Below are 27,851 nucleotides of genomic sequence, written 5' to 3'. Positions count from 1 at the left end.
ACTTCCTCCGTTCCATAGTAATTGAGACGTTTCTTTTTGGCACGGAGATTAAGTAGATTTGGAAAAATGTGTTGACTTTAACTAAAAAGAGAAATGACTGTATTACTATAAAACGTACTACAATGACAAAATGACTTTATTACTATGGAACGGAGAGAGTATGTTATTCTACTAATAAGAAATAGCCAAGCAAATGGACAACAAATAAAAACGAAAAGAACTAGGCTGAACTGGAATGGCCTGTAAATTAATAAACCTTCTAACAAAGCAAAGGAATTAACCCACCACAATTCAACAATCTATATCCTCACTTAATTAAATAAACAAAAATATTCCAAAACCAAGGAATAAAAGAAAACACGCATCACATGGTAAGGGAAAACATTACTCTTCCCCATATTATATTACAAAAAAAAAAAAAAAAAAAAAAAAAAAAAAAATTGAAGATAGGAAGGGAAGAAGAAAGAAAAGGAAACCTTTGTCCTTGTCGTCGAAGAATTGCTAGTGTTGTGGCGGCGGTGCCGCTGCTAGTGGATGTGTAGCGGGCGGCGGCTTGCACTGGTAGCACTTGGCGAATAGCCCAAATGTATCAACTTGTCTCACAAAATTGGTCACACTAGCCCAACCACCAAATCCGAACCCCACTATCAAGACCCAAATAACTATGAATGTATTTATAGCGTACATGGCTGCCCAGCTTGGGAGAAAGAATGGAGGCTTCTCGGCAGCATTCTGTAATGAAACCAACATGTCAACTCTAATTCCAAAACTATGTGTATGGTCACAACTCACAAGTAACATCTAAATTTTATATAAATATGTTTCTTGATCAAGCAGTAAACTAGTTAAAGTCTGAGGTCAAAAGTCAAAATTGCAATCCCTTGTATCGTACCATCTCCGTCCCACAATAGGAGTCCACATTTGACTTGGTACAGGTAGGAAATGTAAAGGAAAGTAAGTTGAAAAAGTTAGTGGAGTAAGAGTTTCACTTTTATTTATTACTACCTCCGTCCCCTAAATTTTGACATAGTTTACCATTTCGGTTCGTCCCTGAAAAGTTTGACACACTTCACTTTTTTACCATTTTTGGTAGTGGACCCTATATTCCACTAAATCATTCCTATTCACATTTTATTATAAAATAAAACTAATACTTTAAAAGTAGGACCTACATACCACCAACTTTTTCAACACACTTTCCATTACATTTCTTAAAACCCGTGCCGGGTCAAACCGTGTCAAAATTTGGGGGACGGAGATAGTAGTTTCATAATGAATATAAGTGGAATAGGTTAGTAGAATGTGTGACCTACTAACCATTTTATAGTAAAAGTAAAAATGTAGTCTTATTGTGGGACGGACTAAAATGGCAAAAAGTGGAATCTTATGATGGGATGGAGGTAGTATTTTTTTAATTTTAATAATTATAATTATCAAAATAAAAAAGTACTGTTTTAAAATTTTACTAATATTATAATTATCAAAATAAAAAAATAAAAATTATTGTAGGAACTTGTAGAAACTAAAATATTCAAACTAAAAAAAAAATCCAGTTTTTCTTTATCTTTTGTATTTTTTGGATAATATCTAGATAACCAAAGGTCATCCTCCTTCCCAAAAACGCAGTCCATTTGCTTCATATATCCAGATTTTAAAAGGGTAGTTGGTGATACTTATTAAGGTATAAATTCATAGTAAATCATCCTTGAATCAAAGCAGTCTGCATATAAATTCTTGGAATCTTGATTAGATCTTCCATTACGCTAGCTTACCATATAGGGAAAGTGGACATTAAAGTAGCCACTTACATTTAATTACTAGTTCAAATGTATAGATGAAAAAAAAAAAAAAAAAAAAGGTTACCTGACGAGCGGAGGCTTTTCGGTAGGTAAGCATATGCGCAAGGGCCGGAATGATGTAGACGGTAAAACTGACTAGAAGAGCTCCGACGGCAGAATTGATGGGGCCAAAGAATGGGAATATAATAGCCAAGAACCATATTGGTATCACCACAGGCAGCCTAGCCAGTGCCCTCAAGCACATGCTCCTCGTGTCGTGCATTCCGATCACCTTCTCCCACACGAAGTAGAGTGGTGTACAGGCGAACCCGAATGTTATAAACTGCAGTCAATTAATTGTGATGGATCCAAAGATTTAAAAAATCAATTTTTAATTTTTAATGCGAAGAAAGCAAGTAGCAGACCTGATGGATGAGCATGAGGATGACTGCAGCGTCGCGCCATCCGGTCTTGGGAAGGAGTGAGAAGGCGTTGGAGTGGTTGAGAAGCTGATCGCCAAACGCCCAATAGACTGCAGAGGCTGACGGAATGGTGAGAGTGAAGACATAGAGTGTGGCCACCAAGTATATGTACTTGAACTTTTGTGGTTTCCACATTGCGTGCATTATTTCACTGTTAAAAAACAAAATGTGAGATAGTAAAGGAGAGTGACATAAATGCATTTTTAGTTTTAGTAATGGCTCATCTTAATTGGGACAAACCAAAAAGGAAGATAGATCATCGTTTTTTTTTTTTTTTTTTTTTTTTAACAAAAAGCAACCTTTTTACTTTGTTTTCTTTTTATCTCCTTACAATTTTTCCTTTCCTATTTTACTCATTTTTAACATAATTTCTGCGAAAACAAAAAGCATCTACTACTAAAGAAAGATGGGAGGGAGTATTGTATTTGTACTCTGTTTTCACAGCCCCGGAGATTACCAGCAAAAAGCTGGTGAGGAAGAAGAAGATGAGATGATATATAGTATAGCAAGAAAAAGCTTACACTGTAACAGCATGCCCTCCAAAAGTATAGAGTATATTGGTGGCGCCGGTGAAGTAGAGCACCAGCTTTTTTGGGCCAGTGTGTTGTACATCTGCAACCTATTAATATAAAATTATTTAGTAGTAGTAGTAGTAGTAGTAGATAAAAATTGATTAGATTACCTGGCCATGAGCGAGTGAGGCGGCAGTTAAGTACCAAGCGGTATAAGTGGTCATCCCGAGACCTAAAAAAGACCAAATTCTGTAGTTGTGGAATGATGGAATGAAAACAGTGGTTGCACAGCAAGCTCCAAATATGTAAGTCCATGTTCTCTTGTCCAAATGATCATTGATGTAGTATATGTTGCTGTAACAAAACATGTTAAATTTAATTTTTGAAAAATTTAATTTTTGAAAATAGTAGTAGTACCTAGCACAGGCTATAAGCTGGATGACAGATCCGAATAAAAGGAAAGTGCAGTTGAAAGCCAAACCCATTGCTTTCCAGTAAGGACCAAGTAATCCATCCAGAACTTCAAACCACTGAATCACATGGTTTTTGAAGCTCACACCTTCTTTTTCCTTCCGGCTTCTGTACTCCATGTACAAAACGCTGATCAGATAAGCAGTCCAGCTTCCCACCAAACCGTAGAATATTTGAAACACTATACCAGACACCATCCCAAGCTGGGAAAATGAGTATGGGAGTGTCAGCAGCACTTGCGCAACCTATCACCACCAATAATACCATTCACATTCAAACTCCTTACTACTTTTTTAGAGAATTCACTACTACTACTTACTTGATTGGAAGAGCAGCTGAACCAGGCGTCCCAAGCGGATCCGCCGTGCCAGAGCAAGTTACTCATACTGAAAGAATGATCTTCTTCCTTGTCCTCTTCCTCCTCCTCCTTCCCCCCGCTCGAGACAATAGCTTCCTCTGCTTGCCTCTGCGTCGACATTCTCTCTACTCTGCCAATTCAGATCACAATCACATCCCAACTTGTAAACAAAACAAAATATAATGAATGAAAAACGGCTCACTTACCGTTTTCCCTGCGATCAGATCGAAACTATCTCAAAAAGCACCAAACTTCTTCTTTTTTCCTTTCTTTTATACTTCAGAATCTAAGAGAGAGGAAAGATCTTAATTACAGAGTAGAGGGGAGTGAGTAATGAAAAGCGAATAGATATGACTTTCTGCCACTACTAAAGCAGCTCATATATATAATCATTAAAATATTTATTGAATTCTTCTCTGTTTCTTTTCTGCCTTTTTCCGTGTGAAACTCTACAGTCTACACTCTTTATTATTATTATTAAAAATAATTTGTAACAACTGAATACAAATTTTGCATAAAATATATCATGTGAATCGTGATACGTGCTATGATTGATAATAATACCATGTGCATCAAAACATGGGATACAACTTGACACGGAATGAGTTCATTGTCAAAAGTAGGTATGTATATTGAAATTACTTTTGAAGAACATATTATGATTGAACTTGACAAATGATTCTCAAGTAAATTAAAGTTTCAAGGCATTATTAGTTTCCTAAAACAAAAACTCATATGTGAAATTCCACTGTGTAATATGATAATGTACAATAGATAATAATAATAATAATAATAATAATAATAATAATAATAATAATAATAATAATAATAATAATAATAATAATAATAATGAAGGCTTTTTTTCCGCTCAATTAGTTCTTTCTTCTTTATTCATTATATAATCGTTGATAATAATGCATTTACCATTCACCTACCTTTGTTGCTTCCTCAAGAAATATGGAGCACGTCTTCCTTTTGCGTTTCATGCGTGCAAAGATTAGATTGTGATAAAAGAGAATCTTAAGGCTCAAGTCGTAAACAAATTAATCATTCTTAAACTTCAGCCAACCAATTTAGACTGCTACATATAATAAGCACTCCTTAACAAATACACATGAATCACCAATTCCATATGTTCACACATTTAGGAACAAATTCCCTAAAATAATTGTATTTTTAGGGTATTTCCAATTTTGTGACCAAGTTCGTGTTTCAGTAAATTGATTTACAAGTTTCTAAAATCAATAATTCATTATATTATATTTTCAGTGCTTGATAATCAATTCATATATCTACTTATTCCTTAAAAAAAAGGTGGGAGAAAAAAGGAAAAACCTCAAAAAATGTACTCCCTCCGTCCCAAGGAAGATGATCCCTTCCTTGGGCGGCACGGGATTTTATGTAGCTTTATTTCGTGTGTGAATAGAAAGAGTAAAGTAAGAGAGGATGAATAAAGTAGAGATAAAATGTGTGTTCATTTTTAGTAATGGATCATCTTGAGTAGGATAAACTGAAAAAGAAAATGGGTCATTTTTAATGGGACGGAAGTAATTTATAACGTGTAGGCCTTGTTTAATCCTTTTTTTAAACATATTATTTTCATGCTGCCGAAACTTTCAGCTCCACAACACCGCAAATTAAACCATATTCTCATTACATACACATGATATAACATTTATACTATCCATGTAAAATAATTTGTAATCATGCCTTAAATTGTTACATGAGTTAATTAATTTCAGTATCAATGATTTTTCGGTTTAGACACTCTTATTGGACAAGTTATAACGATAGAAAAATCATAATTTAACTGTTAATTTTGGTTTAGAGCTTAAGCATAGAAACAAGTTCCGGTTCGTCGGAATTAATTAGTTAATTAGCTTGAGCTGAGAAAGTGGATCGAGCAGTGAGTGAGTGCAGTCGCTTTCACATTAAAAACACAGAACACGCGCGGAATAAAGCCAGAGAGGCCCACTTCAGACTCGGCTCACAATTTACAATCGTTTCTTTACGGCTCCTTATGCCGTGTGAGCGGCGCTTAGGTCCCATAAGTTAATTACTTATTGAAATCCTTTTCCTTTGTTAAACTTTGTTGGCAAATTGAATGGGGAGGAACAATCTAATATACTTAATTAAAAGCGTGAAGACTGGATCATTATTTGTAACTGGACAGTGGAAAAAGAAAAAAGTAATGCAAATTCAAAACATTTTGATTGATATTTGGCCATAAAAGGGCATGATTATCTCCTATTCTAGATTATTTGGTAATTTTATAATTTTGTGAAGTTGTGTAGAAGAAGAATAAATAATTACCGAAGAATGGCGTATAAAAGAGCTTGGAACGAAATTGAGGACATAAATGTCTCAGCGACACTCCGTAACCGACAAAAATTTCAAAGCTTAGCCAGTGACTCACTGGAACATGCTTTTTTCCGGAGACCACCCAGAGACTCACTGAATGGTGACTCAGCGATTCGCTGGGACGAATGCGAGAAGGATTTGGAAACGTACGAATAAAAGGGCCACAAACACAACTCCAAACACAACCATTCACGTCACAAACATCATATTTTCATCAAAAGCAAGAGGAAGACATCTGGAAGACTTTGATCACCAAGTTGGCTTCTAATGCAGTTATAGAAGACAAGACATGTAGGCTAAGAAAGTTAAATTTTAGGTTTTATTTATTTCCTAGTTAATAGAATTAGTAGATGGAAAAATATTTTGAGGAATTGTTTTTCCTTCTACTAAATTAGGTTTTCCTTTTTATTTTATTTCCTTTTAGTTATTTCCTTTTAGTTTTATTTTCCATAACTTTAGGATTTCCTTTTGACTATATAAAGGCCTCATTGTTGAATTAAAAAGACAGACTTTGATTATTAATTTTACATTGAGTTCTTTAACTACCATTTCAATTATTCTCATACGTTTCTGCATCATTTGGTGTCACGATCCAGGTTGATTATCATTGGCTGAACGTAGACATGGCGGCAGATGTGGTGACGCTCGTGGCGGCAGTCGTGGTGGGGGACATGGAAATCTCCCAAACGTAGAGGCTGCACGACAGCCTGATCTGCACGACAACGTGATCTACGCAACATCGAGAACAATGATCAAAGACAACATGTTCGAGACCTCCAGTGCGACATTGAGAATTTGCAACAACAGGTTCGAGACCTACAGCGCAATTGGCGCGACTAGATGAGCGTCGGCGGAAATCTAACCTGATGAGGTCTAATGCGCCAGAGCGTCGTTCGGTGGACGATCCATTATTCAGTGACGTCTTCACGTCATCTAATGCGGATGAACCATCGAAGAATAGTAAAAGAAATATATTTTTGATGCCGGTGTATGATACACCTGTATACAACGAGGATATATACTCGATGTCGATGTATGATACGCCTGTATATAATGAGGATATATTCTATGAGCTTCCCGAAGCACCAAAGAATAGTAAGTACAAAATATTGTCGATGCCGGTACATGATAAGCCCGTATACGACGAGGATATATTGTCGATGTCAGTGTATGACAAGCTCGTATACGACGAGGATATATTGTCGATGTTGGTGTATGATAAGCCCATATATGATGAGATGGTTATTGACGTTTCTGTTCCCTATTCGATGGTTTTGCTGCTTAACTTTCCAGCGGAAGCCCCTTTTGGCTCACATGTTCATGGTCCTCCGTGTTCATGGACAAACATATATGCTGCAAATTCAGCTCAAACTTTGGTGCATGTAACATTGGTTAGGGATCATCAAATATCAGATCACGCTAGTAGGGAATCTGCTGTCTTGAAAGCATCATTGCATATTGCTGCATTTTCCCCCCTTATTATTCATCAGGCAGGTGATGGGAACTAGTTTGGTGGTTATTGGTTAAATTGGATTCATATTGAATCTCAAAATCAGCTGGGCAGTTTGGATTATCTGTATCTTATGCCTCATACTCACTTGGATGTAATGCTTCAAGGGAGACTAGAAAGATGGGGCAAGGATCTCGAGTATGATGAGAATGTTGCAGTGATGGTTGAACCAAATGGCGTGATGACTGTTGTAGTCGGAGAACTTTTGATTGGGTTAAGATGCTATTTCAATAAAGCAGACTTGAGGACGAGTCTTTTTCAAGAAAGGGAGTATGATGCAGTTATAGAGACAAGACTTGGAGGCTAAGAAAGTTATATTTTAGGTTTTATTTATTTCCTAGTTTATAGAATTAGTAGATAGAAAAATATCAGGAGGAATTGTTTTTCCTTCTACTAAATTATGTTTTTTCTTTTTTGTTTATTTCCTTTTAGTTATTTCCTTCTAGGTTTATTTTCCATAAGTTTAAGATTTCCTTTTGGTATAAAGGCCTCATTGTTGAACTAAAAGGACAAACTTTGATTATTAATTTTACATTGAGTTTTTATATTCTGAAGTTCTTAATTTGTTGAGTTCTTTATCTACCAGTTCAGTCATTCTCATAAGTTTCTGCATCATTTTGCATCAACTCCCATCCGCACAACTCTTCTCTTTAGCATTCATCTTCTCGTTATTAATAATTTATTGGCTTTTTGGCTTTTTAAACCAAAACCTTTCTCCGAATTCCGGTTTTTCCCATGAACTATGAGATTTGTTTTTAAAACCATGAACTTTCATTTCGTTAGGATTTTCCGACCTGAATTGCACATTTTCGACCCGAATAGCGTAATTCAAAATGTTAAAGTTGTGTTTTGTTTATTCAAAAATTGTCATTTGTTATGTAATAATTGTGACTGTATGTATTATTGTGCCAAATAGTACTAAGTAATCAATTTAGTGACAAATATGATTAAAATTGACATGTAGACAACCCGGGTTTCGTCGTTGACCCGCCGGGGGAAAATCCTAACGAAATGAAAGTTCGTGGTTTTAAAAACAAATCTCATAGTTCATGGGAAAAACCGGAATTCGGGGAAAGGTTTTGGTTTAAAAAGCCAAAAACCCTAATTTATTTGTAATCTACCGAATATTTTGCTAGAATAGTTATGAACATGAGTAGCTAAATACTTTTGAAGGGTTTTTGGTGAAGAGTGCAAGTTTATGTTTAGAATTATGCAATTGGACCTTTTTACCTCGCTCTTGTGATTATTTTTATTATTCTTGTGCTTTTATTGTTCCTTTGACCGATCAACTTGAGAACTATATTCGTTTAGCTAAATTAATCAAGAGATAGTTAGCTTTACATGGTAAAGAGAACGACCACCACGTAGATTATCTGCACTCGAGAGAGGGGATTCTTTGTGAGGGCTTAGGTCTATTAACCAAAGGAGTTTTATTCTACATATTGGAAGAAGACTGATTTTTAGAATCTACTGTCCGTTTGCAAAAAATCAACAAACTCGTAAATGACACGGGTTTTAATGTGCAATTAGTAAAGTAAGAGAGGGATGAAAAAAAGTAAAAGAGAGATAGGGAAAATGTAGTGAAAGTATTGTTAGTGAATTATAAGGTCAACATTATTAGTGGTGTGTAAATGGTTAACAACTTTCCATATTTAGACTTGGTCTAATTTTGGGGGACGACCCGAAATGGTAACACTAATTTTTTAAGGACGGAGGGAGTAATATACTGGGTAAGTGCACTTGAGAGAGGGCTTAATAAATTGAATCTAGACTAAGACTTTGTAGTTGCATCAACAAACAATTTTTCTTTTGTTTTGTTTACTTTCATTGTTTAATTAGTAATTTTAGGCCTCAGAAAACAAACCCCTTTTTCATAGTCTAGATAGTGAACAGTAACAATTCGAGATACTCAAGTGCTTTTTCGTCATTGTGGATACGATACTCTAGCTTTCCTTTACTACGATAACTCCGTACTTTTATGGACTATAGATGCAAAAATTTAGGCGAGTTAGTGCTTCCAGTGTTGATTCATTGTGATAATGAAGCTGCTGTAAATGGTAACATTTTGACATACTCAAGTGCTTTTTCGTCATTGTGGATACGATACTCTAGCTTTCCTTTACTACGATAACTCCGTACATTTGTGGAATATAGATACACAAATTTAGGCGAGTCAGGGCTTTCAGTGTTGATTCACTTTGATAATGAAACTGCTATGAAAGCGCAAAAAGTGTCTTTACAATGGTAAGTCTCAATATATTCGTCGATAACATGATACCTTGATATATTGATCACAACAAAGATTAATTCAATTGATTATATGAAGCCATTGGATAATCTAGAGAATTCGTTAACCAAGGGGTTAAACAGAGATTAAGTAAATAACTTGGTAAAGGAAATGAGTTTGAAATCTATGGCTTAAATAATTGTCATAGTGGTTACCAAACTATGAAGACTGGGGATTCCAATGTGACGCCCCAGAATTTCGTTCCCTTCTTTCGAGATAAATCGGATTTATTAGCTTAATTAATTTCATTTAGAAGATTTGTAATCGTACATTCCTCGTTGTATTTCGACTTTGGAGTAATTTAAGTATTCTCATTGGAGGAAATAAAGTGCAAGAAAATTTAGTTCAAGAATAAAAGTGGAGAAAATACTTTTATTAGAGAAATGTGAAAATGCTTGGAGAAATAGAAATGCATGGGATGTAATTGAGAATAAAGTATTTAAGTACATTCATCTTTATTTGGTACAAGAATGAATAGTGACAGCTACTACTATCCTAATGGTCTCAAGACCTAAGACTTTGGCTCCAAGCTAGGAGTAAGAATGAGAATGCAGACATAGTAGGGATAAGATTCTCTCTTCTTCAGCCACAAGACTCCAAATTTCCAGCTATGGTACCTGCAAATTAACACAAAAATGGGGTTAGAAGATGACTCACAAATAAAGAGGAAGGGAGACACAAGCTCAATTAGGAAAGGGAAGTAGTAGGCAAGGTAGAGACAACTTAATCAAATTCCCAGTTACCAAATAGTTCTAAATCAATATCGCAAGGCAAGGAAATAAGTTTAAGGGAAAGGGGGAAAGAGGACTTAGCTTAAGTGTAAAATTGACCGGCGATGGCGGGACTCCGAGGAGCTCTGCGGAGCAGCTGCAGGCCGCGGCTGAGAGAGGGAGAAGGAGGCGATGCCTCCTCTCTGCTGCCGGATTCGCCAAGGGTGGAAGAGCTCAGCAGAGGGCGTGAAACGGAGAACATTCGACGAAGGGCGTACTGCCTCCCGGAGAGATCGACGGAGCAGCGATGAGAGAGAGAGAAAGAAAGGGAAGGAGGCGGTGGCGATGCGTGCCGCGCGCTGCCGGCAACGCAGAGGAAGTGCCGAACGGAGTAGCGGCGGGCGCAGGGAGAAGACGCCGCCGTGTTCTTCGATTTGGGAATTTAAATTGGTTTTGAGATAAATAGAAAGAAAGAAAAGGAAAGAAGGAGATTCAGCGGAGGAGTGGACGAACTATGGCGATCCGCCGGAGAGGTCGCGAGGAAGGAGGGAGAACCGCCGCTGCTTCTTCTCAATCTAAATCCCTAATTTGGAGAATTGAGAAAGAGAATTGGGAATGGAGAGAGTTAGACCGATGGGTCTGTAGTGGAGTATGAGATGATGGGCCATTTTAATTGATAGAGAGATTTGGACGTTGGAAATTTTAAAGGAAGGAAAAGGAGGCTAGTAGACTTAATTTAAATTAGATTGGGCCTAGAGAATCTCTAAGGATTAAAAATTGGGCTACATAAATTAATTATTGTTTGGGCCAAGATTTAATTATGAGAAGTTGGATGGGATTAATTTAAGGACTTGAGTTGGAGCTCAATTAATTAATTCCCGAGTAATTTGCTAAGTTTCCAAAGATGGAAAGTATAGAGTTGGAGCTCGTAAGCTGATAAATTAACCTCCAAATAATTTATTTAGATTCCGGGAAAATAAAGTAGTAGAGTGGGAGACACGAAAGCCGACCGGCGTCGCCCCGTGACGCCATGGGCGGCCATAAGAAAAATCCGAAGAAAAGAATTTTAGAAGAGACTTTCCAAGAATTTCATATTCTTGTAATTAAGGGCCGAGTATTCGTTTAGAGAAAATAGAATTTCTCCAAAGTTAATAAAGAGAATAAGTAAACTCTGCAGAGTAGTGAAGTTGAGGTAGGATTTAGAAAAATCCTATAAGACGAGACTGAGATATAGGTGCTATCCAATAGGATGCATGCATTCTTTCTAAAGAGAATTAATTCAAGTATTAATTAGCGTGCTACGCTATTTATTTTCAAGGGATAAATTGCATAAGGGCGAGTGAGGCCAAAGCGAGTTTTTGAGTTGAGACATAAGCATATCAGGTGGGCTTTCTTTTAATATCCAGCACTATAGTGTGGATATAAAGCAAATTCTTGTGAAATTAAGAAAAATCTCTTTTCTCAAAATGAAGCAGTGATTATTTTAAAGTTGTTGTCATGCCATAAAATGTTTGTTTTGAGGCCTATCTGTTGGGGTTGTAGCCCGCGGGTTTTGGCGATGCCAGCCCGAGTTTAACGAATTCGGTTCCCAATAGGACCACAAATCCTGTTTGGAATAACGTGCACGTGAGCCGTGAGCCATCAGCGGTTGGCCGGCGATGTGTCCGCTGAAGGTGGCCACCTTCACGGTACACGATTCTCAGATAAGGCGAGGATCCAAAAGAACTTAGATTGATCAATTGAACTTTTAGCTCACAAAAGAATTTAGTATGCTCGGGCCTTTTAAGAAAAACCCCGTGTGATACTGTGGATGGATGACAACTATATATTGTATGTTTTGTTTTCGGCATGTGTCCACTGAGTACTCCTGTACTCAGCCCTGCATGTATTTATAAATGTGCAGGTTGAACGTCAAGAGGATGGAGAAATGATCGGAGTCGATGCTACTAAATAATCCAGTGGATCTTTTCACGATTCGTGTCTTCATACACGAAGTCGTCTAGTATGGACTTATTCCGCTGCTCTTTTGTGAAGTGAGACATCTTAGAATCTCACCTTCGAACTCTGATTTGTTGATGTAATGTTTATGCTAGTTCTAAGACCATGTAATGGTACATTTGGCTTCTATTCTATGATATGATCGACTGCTTTCGGCCATATTCAAAAGTTCTTTTCCCTTTTCTTTCCCCGTTTCTTTAATCCCTCCCATTAGTCGCGATTTACCCGCTTTCGCTATCCTTAGCAAAGTGCGGTCGTGACACCCAAAAACTCAGTTCAATGGAAAAACTAAGCTTTGAGAGTTTGTGTGAAACAATTATTTATGTCTATACTGTAGAGATCAATATAATGTTGAAAACTTGTCTAATAGAGAAGAGGTTAAGTCTATAACATTTATTGATTCCTAAAAAACACAAGTAGATTGAGTATGACAAGATACTCGACAAAGAATTATCTATTTAAGTGAGAAGTGGAGTCGTTCCATAAAATACACTTTTGAATCCAAAGGGTGTCTAGACCTACAACAAAGTGTAAGAATGGATGAAGTAGAGGTGTTTGAGTATTAAAGTCATTGTCTCGGTGCACAGCGTGGAGGAACAGGTAAAGGATCGTGCTAATAAATCCCACACGCATTCGGTGCAACTGCCGCATGCCCTTCGCCTACTCTCTTTCCCCCGTGACAAGTTCGTGGGCCTTGGCTTTGGGCCTTATATCTTGATCCGAGCCCAACTTAAAACTTTTGGACCACAGATGGACCAAACTGCAATATTATAGTCCGATTCTGATATGCACACGTAGCCGAATACAATGTGGCAAATAAATATATGCGCTCGGACATGTAGTTATACAGTCGTGTATGCACCTTGATCGGGTTTCCCAGGTACGTCACCCGAATGAACAATTACATGAGAGACACATCTGTCTAGGTTCATAATATGAACACGTCTCGGCACACGTCCATGAATAACGCTTGTGATGCACTGGTTATTAGCACTAAAAATACCTGCAAGTATACATAGTAGATCTAGTATAGCTAAAGGTCAGTACCGGGTTATCGAACACGGGGAATAAGATCACCAATTGGCTACCTTCTACTAATCTTCTTTTACTATTTGGAAAACCAGAGAATTTGTGAAAACAATTAAATTGAAAACAGACAGCGGATGAATGCAGCACAAACTAGAGGTCGAATTAATGAGATAAGAGAATTCCATGGACGTGCGTTCACAACTATGGTTATACAAATTCCTAATACAATACCCTAGCACAGTCTATACTTCGATAGGACGAGTCACATAAGTTCTGCCCATGCGGTACAAGCGTAGATTACTAACACTAGGTTGTCAATCCTAGATCCGTAACTCCTAGAAGCTCCTAAGACCTCACTCTCAATTAACAGTGCCGTTTTAAGGGAAGCTAATTGTAGTGTCTATTAAGTGGATCTAACTCGCCAACCTCCTCTCACGATTACGTAGCAAGTTATAGCAGATCAACACCGAATGTGTCTTTCAAACATGCAATATTACGGAACAACTTAAGGAAGAAAAGAAGTATAAACAAAATGGATATTAAATAGAACACGGAATTTGTATAAACCAAAAAGAGTTACTAACACATCCCTAGAATCCTATGTATACACATGATAGAATAATCTAAAAACATAGTTTGAAGGGAAAACAATGTAAACATAAGTACTAAAGTGATAAAACCCAAAGGTAGAATCCTGTAGCCTTGATCTTCACTTGACTTCGTCTTCAACCTCTTGCACAATGATGAACTCTCAAATATTTTTTCTCTAGGATTGTGAGGCAAAGAGTGTAAAAGGTGTGTATGAATGAAGAGGTTTAAGGGGGTATATATAGGGAGTAAGTCGAATCTTATGGATGAAAGGAAAAGATTGGCTAATCTTGGTAAAATCTGGAGAAAATCTGATTAAATTCGTGCACCGCCTTTTCGCAGTGAGCCGCTGCGCCTTGGCCAGCGGTCGCTGTGCGTTTGTCCGAAGCCTCTGCGGATTTGGGTAGCGGTCGCTGCATGTCCTGCAGCGACTGCTGCAAATTAGTCCAGTGGCTACGGGATTCTCTTGAGCGGTCGCTGCACACGTCCCAGTGGTCGCTGGGCGTCTTCAGACTTTTCAGCACAAGTTTTCCGGAGCGGACCGCTTCAAGCATAGCGGTCGCTGCGACACACGCAGCGGGCTGCTAGGCGCCTTGAACGCGCCCGAATTCCATCTTTGACTCTTTCCTATCTTTTTGACTCAAATATGCACAATTCTTTTAAAAAACATGTCAAAATACCAAAATAGATAAAATATGTGAAATATGGACATGAATTGCGATTTAGACACTAAAAACAGACCAATTAAGGGCCCTAAAATAGTTCAAAATCCGAGCGTATCAGCTTGTAACATTGATTACTACATTGTAATATTGATAGCAGAGTTAACTTTACATATTGCTTTCCAGGCTCCACATTCAATACGCTTGGCATATAGATAGGATAACCATCCATGCTTTGTTCTCACCAATTCTCAGCATTGCATATGCGCTCTCTCTCGCTGCATTCTTCTTGTCGAAACTCTGCTCTTACCTCCTCTAGTTTGCCAGCGAGTTCTATCTATGGTGCAACAACGGACAAGACAAAGTCGGATCAACTTTGGAGATCACATGCCTAATCTAAGAGCACCACCGAGGCATAACCCGTCTCGCGGACAATGGTCTTCCTCGACTCCTCTGCACTACGGTTTTTCTAGTTTATGTTTGATTATTATTATCAATTTATTTATAGTGTATTTCCTATTATTTCTTTTGGGTTGTATTAGCTGGTAAGTTTCATTTCTTTACTTAGTTCCTTACATCACATAAGTAAGTCATGCAACTATTTCATCAATAAAATCTTGATTGGTTACAAAATTAGAATAAATTAGTAGTTTGTTAGTTTAAAGACTGCTTTCAAATTTGATATTCAAAATCAGAATTTTACAAAATTTAGGAATTAACAGAAATATTACAAAAACATTTCCTCTCCATTCCCCATTAAGTGTTTCACTTTTCCATTTTCGAACGTTCCATATTAAATGTCTTATTTCAGTTTTACATTTATTTTAATAAATAGTGTAATACATTTTAAAACTTTTTTCTACTCCTTTCCCTTTTTGTCTCTTATAACATGTGTAGAGGCAAAGTTGAACAATTAATGAGAGGGTCATGTTAAATGTACTCCCTCCGTCCGCCATTAGGAGTCTCATTCATGGGCGGCACGGGTTTTAAGAAATATTAAGAAAAGTGGGTGGAAAAAAGTTAGTGGAATAGGGGTCCCACTTATATATATTAGTTTTAAATGAAATATGAGTGGAATGAGTTAGTTGAAGGTGAGATCCTATTACCATTTATGGTAAAAGTGAACCGGGACTCTTATTCGCGGACGGACTAAAATGGAAAAAAAGGACTCCTATTCGCGGACGGAAGGAGTATATAGTATCCAATCCACAACTAAGACTAATCCTACACTGTTAGATCTTAACATGAGTGGATGAGATTAAAGATCACATATTTGAATAAATAGTAGATAAAATATCAACAAAGGGTAAAATAGTCAATCTGTTATAACATAATAAATTTAACAATTTTTTATATCAACATAATATATTAAAAGTATCAATATAAATGCCAAAAAATATCAACATAGTTATATTGATATTGTTCATGCATGATATTGAGATTGTTTCATGCATTTAATGATATAAAATTTGTTTATCAACATATACGAAAATTGAAATAAAAATTTCATCATCTGACCATCGTCTAAACATATGCAATTGAAATCTCGTTAGAATCCTAATAAAATTACTTTTAATTTGATATATTTTTCACGAAAAAATAATATAAATGGAGAGAGTTACGTGAATTCAAAATTTAAAGATAATTTTAACAATAGTACCCTTTAAGTTTATTTAATAATTTTTTTAATTTAAAATATAATCCATATATCTCATAATTCAATAGCTAAGATTTAGTTTTAATTTGGGATTGATAATTAGATTGATCATAACCCCAAGATATGACAAGTATTACATAAGAAAATAACAAATGTTTATGAGATATCTTTTAATGTCAAAGAAATTATGATTTTTATTATAGGGGTCAATGAACAAAATTAGATAGTACTATAAGACAAATAAAATATTGCATCCGTTTCGAAAAATACTCTCTCCGTCCCAGCGAGCCATTTCTTTTGGGTACGAGATTTAAGAAATTAATATTAAAGAGTTAAAGTGGAGAGAGTAAATTATGAAAGAGAAAGAAGTAGAAGAATGAATTTTAAAAGAAAAATAATTCTCTTATAGTGAGACAGAGGGAGTAGTCTATGTTTACTATATTTTTTGTCAATCTAATAAAACTAATTCATATTGACTTAGATAAAGTTTTTCTTCATACATTACATTACTAAAGATGTAGATAATATTATCTATTGGAACTATTTTAACTATTTTTTTCTCTTTTTTCCCTCTACATTATCAATTTTTACTATTAAAATTTGTGTCTATCTACAAAATTTGATTTTAAAGGAGCGGGAGGAATGTGTAATTGTTGTGCATAATATTTTGCGGGTGACATGAGAAACGTTATGGCACCACTTGCAAGTGTGGGGAGCGATAGTGGCGGCCGCCGCCACCATGGAGGCATGCTGTGGCGTGAATGGGTAGCATAATGGGGCTGAAAGTATTAGCCTTGTTAGACGGAAAATAAATGGCATTTGACGCCCTTTCACTAGGGCTTTGTCGGCAGCCTTGCTCGTTTAGTTAGTATTTTGTAATTACTAGGGCTGTGATTATAATTTAATTCTAGTTAGTATTTTGTTAAAGTTTTGAATTATCTTAAATTTTACGTGAACTTAGAAAATAAATATTAGTCTGGAGCTTAATTTTCTTGTAAGAAACCATGTGATAATTTTCTTGAAAACAAGTTCACTATATTCATCACAAAAATTGTTGTTTCCCAAGGTGAAATCATAATACTACAAATTAAAATTGATTAAATTTCGAATTTGGAGATGTTAATTTGTAAAAATAGCATGCGTTAAGAAACAATTGGGATAGTTGGCGAATCATAAATTCAGTGTTAAAAGTTTAGTTAATAAGACAAAATGTTTATCTCGGTCTCGTATTATAAAAGATATACATGACTATTAGTAATTTCTTTTTCTAATAATGAAAAATAAAACCACGTTCGTTTTTTGTTTTCTTACTATACTGTACTCCATATGATACGTGCTCATTGATTGAGTTACAAAACGGGGGTGCAGAATCGCTGTAAGGCAATGAAAAAGGGCGATTTGTTGAATCAAGAAATAATTAATGAGATAGTTGAAATGGTGATTAGTGGGGAAAGCAATGATTAATAAAATAGGAGTATATTTTTGGGCACGATCGAATTTCGGAATGGTGTTCCGATTTGCTCCTCACATGGGTCCCCTATTTACGCACATAAGTTAGATTTTCACTTTCACTATGTGCTCCATACCAAATGTGTAAAACACACACTCACATACAAAAAAACTAGTACATTAATTGTTTTTCAACTTTTGATGGAAAATCACTCTCAAATATGTTACTCCTGAATTCCATCTCATCATAATTAATAATAAAAAATGCTATATTAATTGATGTTCTAGGATTGATCAAGAGAAAACAGATATGTAATTATTTTTGGAGAGTACAAGTCTTTGGTAAATATATTCTGATCGCGCCTCGATAAGTATGTTTATTATAAAAGATCACGTAACAAATTACTTAAATTATCAAATTGAGAATCCATAGAAACGTTAGTTATGAATTTATGGATTACTTTTGTAATACAGTTATGATTTGGCTTTGGCACCCAATTTAGAATAATTGGGGTTAGTTTTAAAAGTAAGTCTCGTTTTGGTTGAGTCTAATGAAATGGCCGCCGGTAAACGTAATCTTTGAGTGGTTAGAGTATTAGATTCCCATCTCATATTATATACTACTCCACCGAATTGTATATCGAATTGTATTTAATAGTTGGATTATTTGTTCAACAAAATTCTTTTTTTCATGATAGTTTAATTAGATATACGAATTACTAACTAACGAGTTTTATTGGTAGGTAAAAATGTGGTTCATGCTGCCACAAATAACATTTTTTTAGTATAATTAAAAAGTAGTAATAAAATATTATTACTTTCTCATTCTATAAGAAATATAGTAATAAGAAATCTATATTTGAAAGTGCAAGCCTTTAGTGAAATACTACATACATAAGTAAAAGTATAACCAGTTATATTTTTTTTCTATAATAATCCATCTATTTGTCTCCAGTAAATGACATTTTTGGCGTTTTATACTTTGCAATTTGCATCCTTAATTCCTTCATACGTTTATTAATAAACGTACGTTATTAATAAATTTTACTTCCTTGGATAAAATAGACATATTATCTCAAGTTATACTTTCTGCAAATATGCGACCATGATTGATGGTAATTTTGATGTAACTAAATGAAAAGGTGGAAACAAGATAAACTCGAATTTGTAGAAAGGGATCGATATTGTTTTATTTTGTTTTTGTATACAACAATCTATGAATGAGCTTAAGGGTGTTCGGTTTGCAAGATTGTATCCCGAGAATTTAATTAGTAGTGTGTTTGGTTCATAAGATTTAGTCCTCCAACTCAATCGTAGATGGATAATCATAGCTAACACCCTATGACTAAAATAATCTCGCAATTCAATCCTAGATTATAACTTGGTATTATTTTATATAGAAAACTGAACACCACCTTATTATACTACTCCTAACACAGATAACCATATCTAGATAACATACATGTACCAAGATTCCAATCTTTTAACATAATTCAGGGCTCATACATTACTATCTTTGCTCTCTTACTTATAGGATTCTGCACGCTCATAAATTAGGCTTACTCAATGCACATATTCAATACTAAGGGGCAGGACTAGTGGTGACAAATAAGAGTTTTAGAGCATTTGTAACACGGCTTGACCACAGCTCGGGCTCGACACTGTGAGCTCACATTGCGGGTGTTTAGGCTCGGGGGAGCTGGGCGAGCCATTTGTAGTGCACGGTTTCCCCGGAATGCTTGAGAGCATTAGCAATGGTTGGACGATGTCTCGCCTTCCCCATCGGCCCCATCGGCCCCATCGGCCAACCATTGCAAGAAGAAGGCCTATCAAAGGCCCTTCCCATATGGCCATTGGAATGGCCTAGGCTGGTCCCATATTTTCTAATATAAATACCCCATTCCCTTCATTCTATTTCCTACACCATCATCTTTTTCTTCTCTCATTTTTTTAGTAATTTTTCTCTCTCTAGTTTTATTTAAATTTGCATCTTGTTGTATTTTTTTTTCAATATTGTAATACAATGAATATTTTTGCATATTAATACTTTTGCATTTAAATTTATTTCATTTGATAACATATTAAATATAGAAGTGCTAAAAAATAAGAGTGAATTACATATTTAGGACCTATACTTATTACGACGCACCTTTGTGGTCTCTATACTTGCAAAATATCATTTGCGGTACCTATACTTGTATTTATGCACGTTTCAAGGTTATTTTCTTTTTTTTTGACATTTTTTAGGACAAACATACCCCCAAATAAAATGAAGGGCAAATTATATACTACTATTTACTCTCCTTTTTCTTTCTTCTGTAAATGACTTGTATAATTACAAGAAAAATTGAGATGAGACATATTTGAAGAATGAAATAAGACAAATCAAATGTTCAGCTAAAAAGTTTAGTTTACATTATTTTGTTAGAATTGCGAAGAGAAATTTCTGATGAAAGAACCCACATAAGTCGCGGGCGCCGCCCACTTGCTAAATACACAACCAAAATTACCATAATTTCATCCATTCCATTTATCACTTATTATTCCTCACTTTACGAATATTCACTTGTTGAAATTCGTCATTCGAATTTCTAATCTTTTATTTACGGGATCATTAATTATAATACTCCAATTTGAAGCATAATCACAAATACTCTAGTGTGATGAAGGAAAATGACGTGAAAATGGAAAATTTATCATCATATGATTAAATTTCACAAAAAAATTAATAGAACACAATGAAATAAGAATAACAAACCCATAATTTTAGTTCTAATTTTATTATAGACAAAGGAAAAAGAAAGAAGGAGGAGGAAAGAGAGAAAATAGTGTACAAATTTTCCCTTTAGCCATTTGGGGGTATTTTCGTCCAAAAAAGGATAAAAAGGTGAAAAGAACCATAAAATGTGCATAAGTACAAGTATAGAGACCGCAAATGATATTTTGCAAGTATAGGGACCACAAACATTCGTCGTGATAAATATAGGTCCTAAATATGTAATTCACTCAAAAAATAAAACAAAACAGTGATGATGTGGAAATGAAATGGAATGGGAGGGCCCTTCCATTGCAGGGAGATATACCCTTAAGTCAAATGATGATGCGAAATGGGAGGGCCCTTCCATTATGCTCTGATAGTGTTATATGCATGCATTGACAATGGATGAATTGTCTAACGTCATGGAGGGGGCGTACACACGGCCACAAATGCACCCACCCGACGGTCATCCTAGAGGCGGTCGCCGTTCAAACAACGATATCAACGTTCTCAACCAATCCGACCTCTTCAATAATATTTTACGAGCTAGAGAATAGGAGGTAACCCTCACTGCCAATGGTCGTCACTACAACAGGACATACTATCTCGCCGATGGTATGTATCCGAGGTGACCGACCTTCGTGAAGACGCTCAACATGCCGCAAGAACCCAAACAGATGGCACGGAGGCAAGAGGTTGCTTGGAAAGATGTTGAAAGAGAATTCGCGGTTCTACAAGCATGATTCGCAATCATCAATGTCCGAGTCGTTCTTGGTTTGTGCAAAACTCACTGACATCAAATATGTGTGTATTATCATACAAAACATGATAATTGAAGACGAAGGATCGGATGCAGAAAATAGGTTTGACAATAAAACCCTCGGCAACTCAACCGCAAGCATTCCCCCCGTTAGGGTGCGCCGCCCCAAATGTGTGAGAAATTAGCAATTCAAGCAACGACGCGTGATACCGCCGCTCACATTTGGACGAGATTTGGCAACCAATAGCTGATATCCCGTAGCATTTTGCTTGCGTAACTCTATAGTGGTGGTAGCTAATTTTGCACGAGCCATTAGATTTTAGAAATATTCACATAAGATAAATTGTAATTTTAAGATTTGAATTATGTAATTTTATGATTTGAATTAAGTCAATTTTTATTTGATTTTTCAACAATATTGTCAATTTTTATAATATTAAAATATTTTGAATTAAATTTGTTGAAAAAAAAATAAAAATGAAATGAAATTGGTGAATAGTTAGAGAAGAGATGATAAAGAGATGGAGGGTTACAAATTTTGTCTCTTGATTAGAGATGAAGAAAAAAATGGTATAGAGCCACAAATAGTGAAGAGAAAAGATGGAAAAGAGACCTTCGTAATTTGCCTTAGCCCCAAACCAAATTCAATTATTTTCAACTACATTTGTAATTTAAATGAAAATTTACATTTGTTAGTAAACAAAGACCATGATGAAGTGATAATCAGATTGGCTATAAGAGCTGAATGTACAAATATAAAATCGGTTTTGACATGAAATAGATATATCCATATATTTCCTTACTCATATTTTTTAGATGTGATGAGATCGTGTTTTCCTAGAAATTTATAATGTATTGGTGCATGGAAAATATAAAGGGAGTTACTCATATTCGAGCATGTTTTAATAATATTATTTTCACAGTTACTGATTTACTGATTGGAGTTGTTTTCTAATCATGTACAGATACTTGTGAGTGCTTCTTTATCCGTCTATGTGTTTAGTTGTTGCTAAAAATTCTAACTTATAGTTTAGTTCAAAAAATTGAACCTACTGTACTCTCCAAATATCTAATTTTCACTAGTAGGAAAAGGACGTTCACAATGGATGGTTTGTGGAGGTAGAACCCTTTTTCATTATCTCTAAACACTGATAAGTCAAAAGGGAATATAGGTATTTACCAACTTCTATGACTAACACTAGGGGGCTTATCTCTCATGTCCAATAATTTAGCCACTATCATAATTGAAGAATACTAAGAAATTGACATAGTATTTTTTTTTTTTTTTGTTGAAAAGATGTCTTTGCTTATTGATATAACATTTACACGTTCTTTATTATCATATGCTCTATGTATCTTGATTTGTTTATCTTTTATTCTTATTTTTTTGAAAGAATCTACCTAATTAAAAAAATATAACCTTATCAATTGCCTTCAAAATATCTAAGAAATCCAAACAGTCTATGATTACTCATTGCTCCGGCATCTATGCAAACTCATGCAATTATCAAATTTAATAATTAAATCTAAAAATCATTGATTGCTCCTATGCAAAAATGTTCTCTTTTATGGGACTGCTTTATTTGCATCAACGTGCATAATTTAAAACGAAAAATCTTTTCCAAATATAATTTAAATGAATACGGAAAGATAGTTTTTGAAGACGGAAATTGCCTTTTGTAGAGACTACGTATGAGCGCACCACTAATTTATCTTGGTGCAAAACTGCTGGCTGATTTATAATTGTACAAGTGTATCTTCAGATTAATTTGGAAATTTTTAGATGTTATTCTCTTTATTAAAATTAATACTATTAATAATTTGCCTTTAAAAAAAAACTAGATATCAGATAAAAGACATTGATTCAGAGCATCTAACATGCATATAATTTACCCCTCTCTCTCTCTCTCTCTCTCTCTCTCTCTCACACACACACACACACACACATATAAAAGGTGAATTAATGGCTCCAGTTAAGGTGTAAATTGTGGAAAAGTGAAAATATAAAGAAATTACCCTTACGGGAATTAGATTGCTTTTGAAGAAAAAAGAATTAGATTGCTTTTGAGTAGTGCACCCTATCTTTTGGTTTGTATTCTTGTTTTGTCAAAACAATTAATTCTCCTTTACATTAGTTATTGTGGATTTCTTTTACCAGAACATTTCTTGTTTCTGTTCTCTTTTCTTGTTGGTTTTTCTGGAGTTAGTTTTTGGGCAATATGTATAACCTCAGAGACGAAATTGGTTCCATCTCATTTAATAGGACATATTACCTTTGCATTTCCAAAATATAAATATTTGAAACAACACGAATTTCAATCCACAATTGAATTAATAAAATAAAAGAAAAAAATTGATAAATAGGTAAAGTAATGAGAGAGAAAAAGAAAAAAATAATTGGAATAGTGTTACTGAATTGTGGGATTCATTTTCTAAAATAAAAAATTTAAAAACTTTCTATTTTTAAGAAATAGGTCAAAATAAAAATAGTTTTTATTTTTAAAAGAGTAAAGATAATAGTATTAAAATCCCCCACTAACAAAATGTGCTAAATTAAGACTTTTGTAAATGCAATTATTCTCAAAATCACTCGCTTGAATCCAATGTCTTTAATATTAGATAACTGTCTTTTGTCTAAAAAATTAATATTGGGTGGGTCAGCAATAAATGCGGACCTGGACATCAGACTCAATATTACGAAATCGTTTCATTATAACTTGAAATTATTATTCTCATTCAATTTACTATATATACTGCAAAATATTTTGCTGTCTAAAAGTAATTTACTTTACTCCTCTCTAATATTTTATACGAGCAAATAAATAAATATAATATATCAATTCAGTAGTATTTGTTCTAATTCTTGTATCAATAGTAGAATTTTTATGTGATTTGTCAGTCTTTTCTCAGTTGAAGTACTTAGAAGTTAGAGCTGATCAACCGAACAAAATCCTAAAAAAAACCAATGTCATTATCATTTTTGTGTAGCAGAAGACTATGATAACCTACTTTCAAAAGTTTACAACTTCAGTCAAATTTGCCTTGTATTGATTTAGAAATAACTCCTACCTCCATGCAATAAATTAGTCTAATAATTGAATGATACAAATTTTAATGTAAAATTAATAAAATAATATGAAAATAAATAGATAAAGTGATTAATAAATTAGAGTGGTGCTAAACAACCACATTATAGACAATGGCACAAGATTATATTAGTAAATTGAAGCATTAATTATATATTATAATATTAATTATAGTTAGTTGATAAAATGAAAAGACGTTTTTAACCCTCAGCCTCATTTTTCATTTTTTGAATCAAAATTCCCTTTCTTCTTACTTTTTAAATTTAAATTAAAGTCATGTATTAATTAGATGTTATACTTCCAATAAAAGTAAAAATTAATACACAATTCTTTTATATAACCACAATATTTTGAAATAATATTACTTATACTCTATAATGGATGGCATTACCACCGCTCGAGAATTTGGAGAATATTTTTATATACTAATAGAAATTAAAAGATGAGAATTTCCATAACTTAATCTACCAATCCACAAAATTGTGAAATACTCCCTCCGTCCGCCATTAGGAGTCCTGGTCACTTTTGGGCACTCGTTTTGTAAAAATGATACTCCGTAATAAATAGTTAAAGTGGAGAAATGGTAACAGAGATAATAATGTAGAGAAGACTCTTCTCAACACTATTCTCACTCTTACTTTGTCATTTCTCCACTTTAACTATTTATTATCATTTTTACAAAACGAGTTGTCGATTTTTTTTCTTGCTTTTATTCATATACTAATAAAAGTTTGTCGATTTTTTTTCTTGCTTAATTTTGATAAACCTATCTATCTGTATATCATATACAATTTGTTATATAAGGGAACACTATGGTTCCACCATAGATAGAGTAACACCATACCACCAATATAGTCCGTTAGATTTGGAAATTCAATGCTCATGATTAAATTTCGCGAACAGAGTATATATTGTTGTCTAATGTATTACGAATTGATGTCGGAGGAATTTTAGTCATTTCATAAATTCGAACTTGAATCAAATAAAGGATATCTTCCAAATTAGCTTGACTTTCTACCTCCCCTCTCTTTCCACGCCGCCATTACTCTCCTTCAACCATCCGCTATTCACAATTGAGAGAAACCTTAAATTCACAAAATTTTGTCGCCTCCGCCTGTACACCGTGAATCGACAATTTCCGGCCACCACTACTTCGAGAATTGGCGATTTCTGACCACCGCTACATTGTGAATCGGCGATTTTCGGCTAATTTCAGGAATTCTAAATGGCTCTATAACGTGCATTCAAAAAATTCATCAAACATGCACCCACTAAACAACGAAATCAGTCCACAACTACAAGGTTTTAGGTTTTTTCGTCGTCAAGGTATTTTGATCGGATTTCGTTTGGTGTTGACCGGAATAAGGTTTGAGAATGATATTGCGTTTGTGCATGCAGATTAATGTATGTGTTTATCCATTTTTGTTCTTGTTTCCTTAATGTTGCTGCAAGATTTAAGAATATTATTCATGTTGATTGGTGTTTTGTCCCTAAACCCTTTCTGCTTTGTTTAATATTGATTGGTATTTGTTTGCTAGATTTATTGTTTGGATCTGAGGTTTAAGTGAGATTTTGGATATTGTTTTGGAAAACCTAGAAGAACAAGCTGCACTCGGTTAGGAAACCCTAGATCAGCGAGCTTCTATACCCAAGCGACATGCCATCAATTTTTAATCAATTAATTGCGTTTTGTGGATGATTTGGTCGTCGATAAGCTGTCGCATTGCATACACCGTATTTTTTTGGATGTTGTTTGTTTGGTGGACAATATTGATTGATACTCTTAGTTTAATGCAGTGGGATAATAATTATAATGGCAATGAAAAGAAGGACAAGGACAGAGCCGGATGAGGAAGAGGGTGAACAAAGCATTAGTAGAAGTAACATGGATGAGGAGGAGGCTGAAGCGAGCCATAGTCAATGGAATATGGATGAGGAAGAGGTTGAACAAAGCGGGAACAAAATGAATGTAGAAGAAGAAGAAGAAGAAGAAGAAGAAGAGATGGATCAGACAGAGTCTGTACAACACAGTAGGAGAGAGAATGAAGCTGGAAGTTTAGGTAGGTTTTGGTGTAAGAGAGAAATGACATTTAAGGTGGCGCGTCGATGCATGGAGATCAGCCATCTCGCTTATGCCGACGACATTATTATTTTCACGCAGGCGGCGGCCCCATCCTTGCGCCGTCTAAGAGCCTGCCTGAATGAGTATGAGGCGATCTCCGGGCAAAAAATCAGCCTCGGCAAAAGCAATTTCTACATTGCAGAGGCACACGCGGACTGGACTACTCCCATTCAGACAGAAGGGGGTTTCTCTCCCGGCTCATTCCCCTTTCTTAATTTGGGAGTCCCTATTTATCGTGGAGCAAAGCGCACAGAGATGTTCATGTTCCTTCGGGAAAAGATCGCTAACAGAACCTCGGACTGGGCCCACCGACATTTATCCTTTGGAGGGAGACTCACGCTCATCAAGAGCACCCTGGAAGCTGTTCCAATCCACATCTTCCAAGCTATCGAGCCAACGGTCAGTGCTCTCAAACAGCTGGATCAGCTTTTGGCGAGGTTCTTTTGGGGTTCGACAAATGAGAGGAAAAGGACTCACTGGATCAGCTAGAACCAGATCTGCTTACCAACATCAGAAGGAGGCCTCGGTGTTCGTAGCTTTAAAGAGGTCATCAGAGCCTTCACTATCAAGCTTTGGTGGAGATTCCGGGAGCAAAACTCCATCTGGGCTAGGTATTTGATGTCTAAGTACTGCTCCAACTTGTCGCCGATCTCGCTTGGCCCAGCGGGACGCGTTAGCCCAACATGGAAGAGGATTCTTGCATGCCGCCCATTTGCACAACCACACATCCGATGGATTATTGGGAAAGGTAACGTCTTCTTCTGGGATAGCATTTGGATTGGCAATACCACCTTGACAGAACTATGCCTTGATGAAAGAGGTTCTCCCTGGGCTCTTGTTTCGGATTATATCTCAAGTGATGAATGAGACGAGCCCAAACTCCAGCAGCTACACTATCAGGCTGGACTCCCCCAGCACATCATTGCAAAGATCCGGGATATCCCTATCATATCGGGAGAGCCGGACATCCCGAGATGGGACCTTTCTAATTCTGGAGATTTCTCGGTATCCTCGACTTGGGACACCATCCGCAACCGTAGGCCGCATATCCCAAGCCTCGATGACATCTGGAAGGCCGGTCTCACCTCCTCCATTACCATCTTTGCTTGGAGACTCCTCTCAAATAGAATCCCAGTTGACACCAAGCTCCAATGGCGTAAGATCGAGCTTGCGTCTAAGTGCCTATGTTGCCTCCTCAGACCCGGTACGGAATCTCTCCAACACCTCTTTATCCAAGGCATCGGGACCTTAAGAGTTTGGAGAGAATTTGATG

At 35.6% G+C, this 27,851-nt stretch overlaps 1 protein-coding gene across 2 annotated transcripts; it reads right to left on the bottom strand.

The window, feature by feature from the left end:
* Positions 1–205: 205 nt before the first annotated feature.
* On the bottom strand, positions 206–3,965 carry LOC125203582 (auxin transporter-like protein 2). 2 transcript variants are annotated; one of them, XM_048101961.1, is made up of 8 exons: positions 3,808–3,965; positions 3,563–3,731; positions 3,190–3,488; positions 2,943–3,126; positions 2,782–2,879; positions 2,204–2,411; positions 1,864–2,121; positions 206–732 (listed from the first exon to the last, which is right to left on the bottom strand). In XM_048101961.1, exons 2-8 carry the CDS (start codon positions 3,719–3,721, stop codon positions 502–504), a joined length of 1,437 nt encoding a protein of 478 aa, XP_047957918.1. In that variant the 5' UTR covers positions 3,722–3,731; positions 3,808–3,965; the 3' UTR covers positions 206–501. The 2 variants fall into 2 exon arrangements, with proteins under 2 accessions (XP_047957918.1, XP_047957919.1); XM_048101962.1 differs by having other exon boundaries at positions 3,563–3,726; positions 3,808–3,964.
* Between the last annotated feature and the right edge of the window lie 23,886 nt (positions 3,966–27,851).

Source organism: Salvia hispanica, chromosome 2 (assembly GCF_023119035.1).
Source record: "Salvia hispanica cultivar TCC Black 2014 chromosome 2, UniMelb_Shisp_WGS_1.0, whole genome shotgun sequence".
In the NCBI taxonomy this organism is placed as follows: domain Eukaryota; kingdom Viridiplantae; phylum Streptophyta; class Magnoliopsida; order Lamiales; family Lamiaceae; genus Salvia; species Salvia hispanica.
The sequence above is the reverse complement of the archived record's forward strand: the minus strand, read 5'-3'. Positions and strand labels throughout refer to the sequence as shown.

Coding starts and splice junctions, on each gene's coding strand:
- LOC125203582 (XM_048101961.1), bottom strand. CDS start 3,721: ATGTCGACGCAGAGGCAAGCAGAGGAAGCTATTGTCTCGAGCGGGGGG. Junction 3,489..3,562: donor TCAGCTGCTCTTCCAATCAA/GTAAGTAGTAGT, acceptor TGGTGGTGATAG/GTTGCGCAAGTGCTGCTGAC. Junction 2,412..2,781: donor GGAGGGCATGCTGTTACAGT/GTAAGCTTTTTC, acceptor GTTTTTTAACAG/TGAAATAATGCACGCAATGT.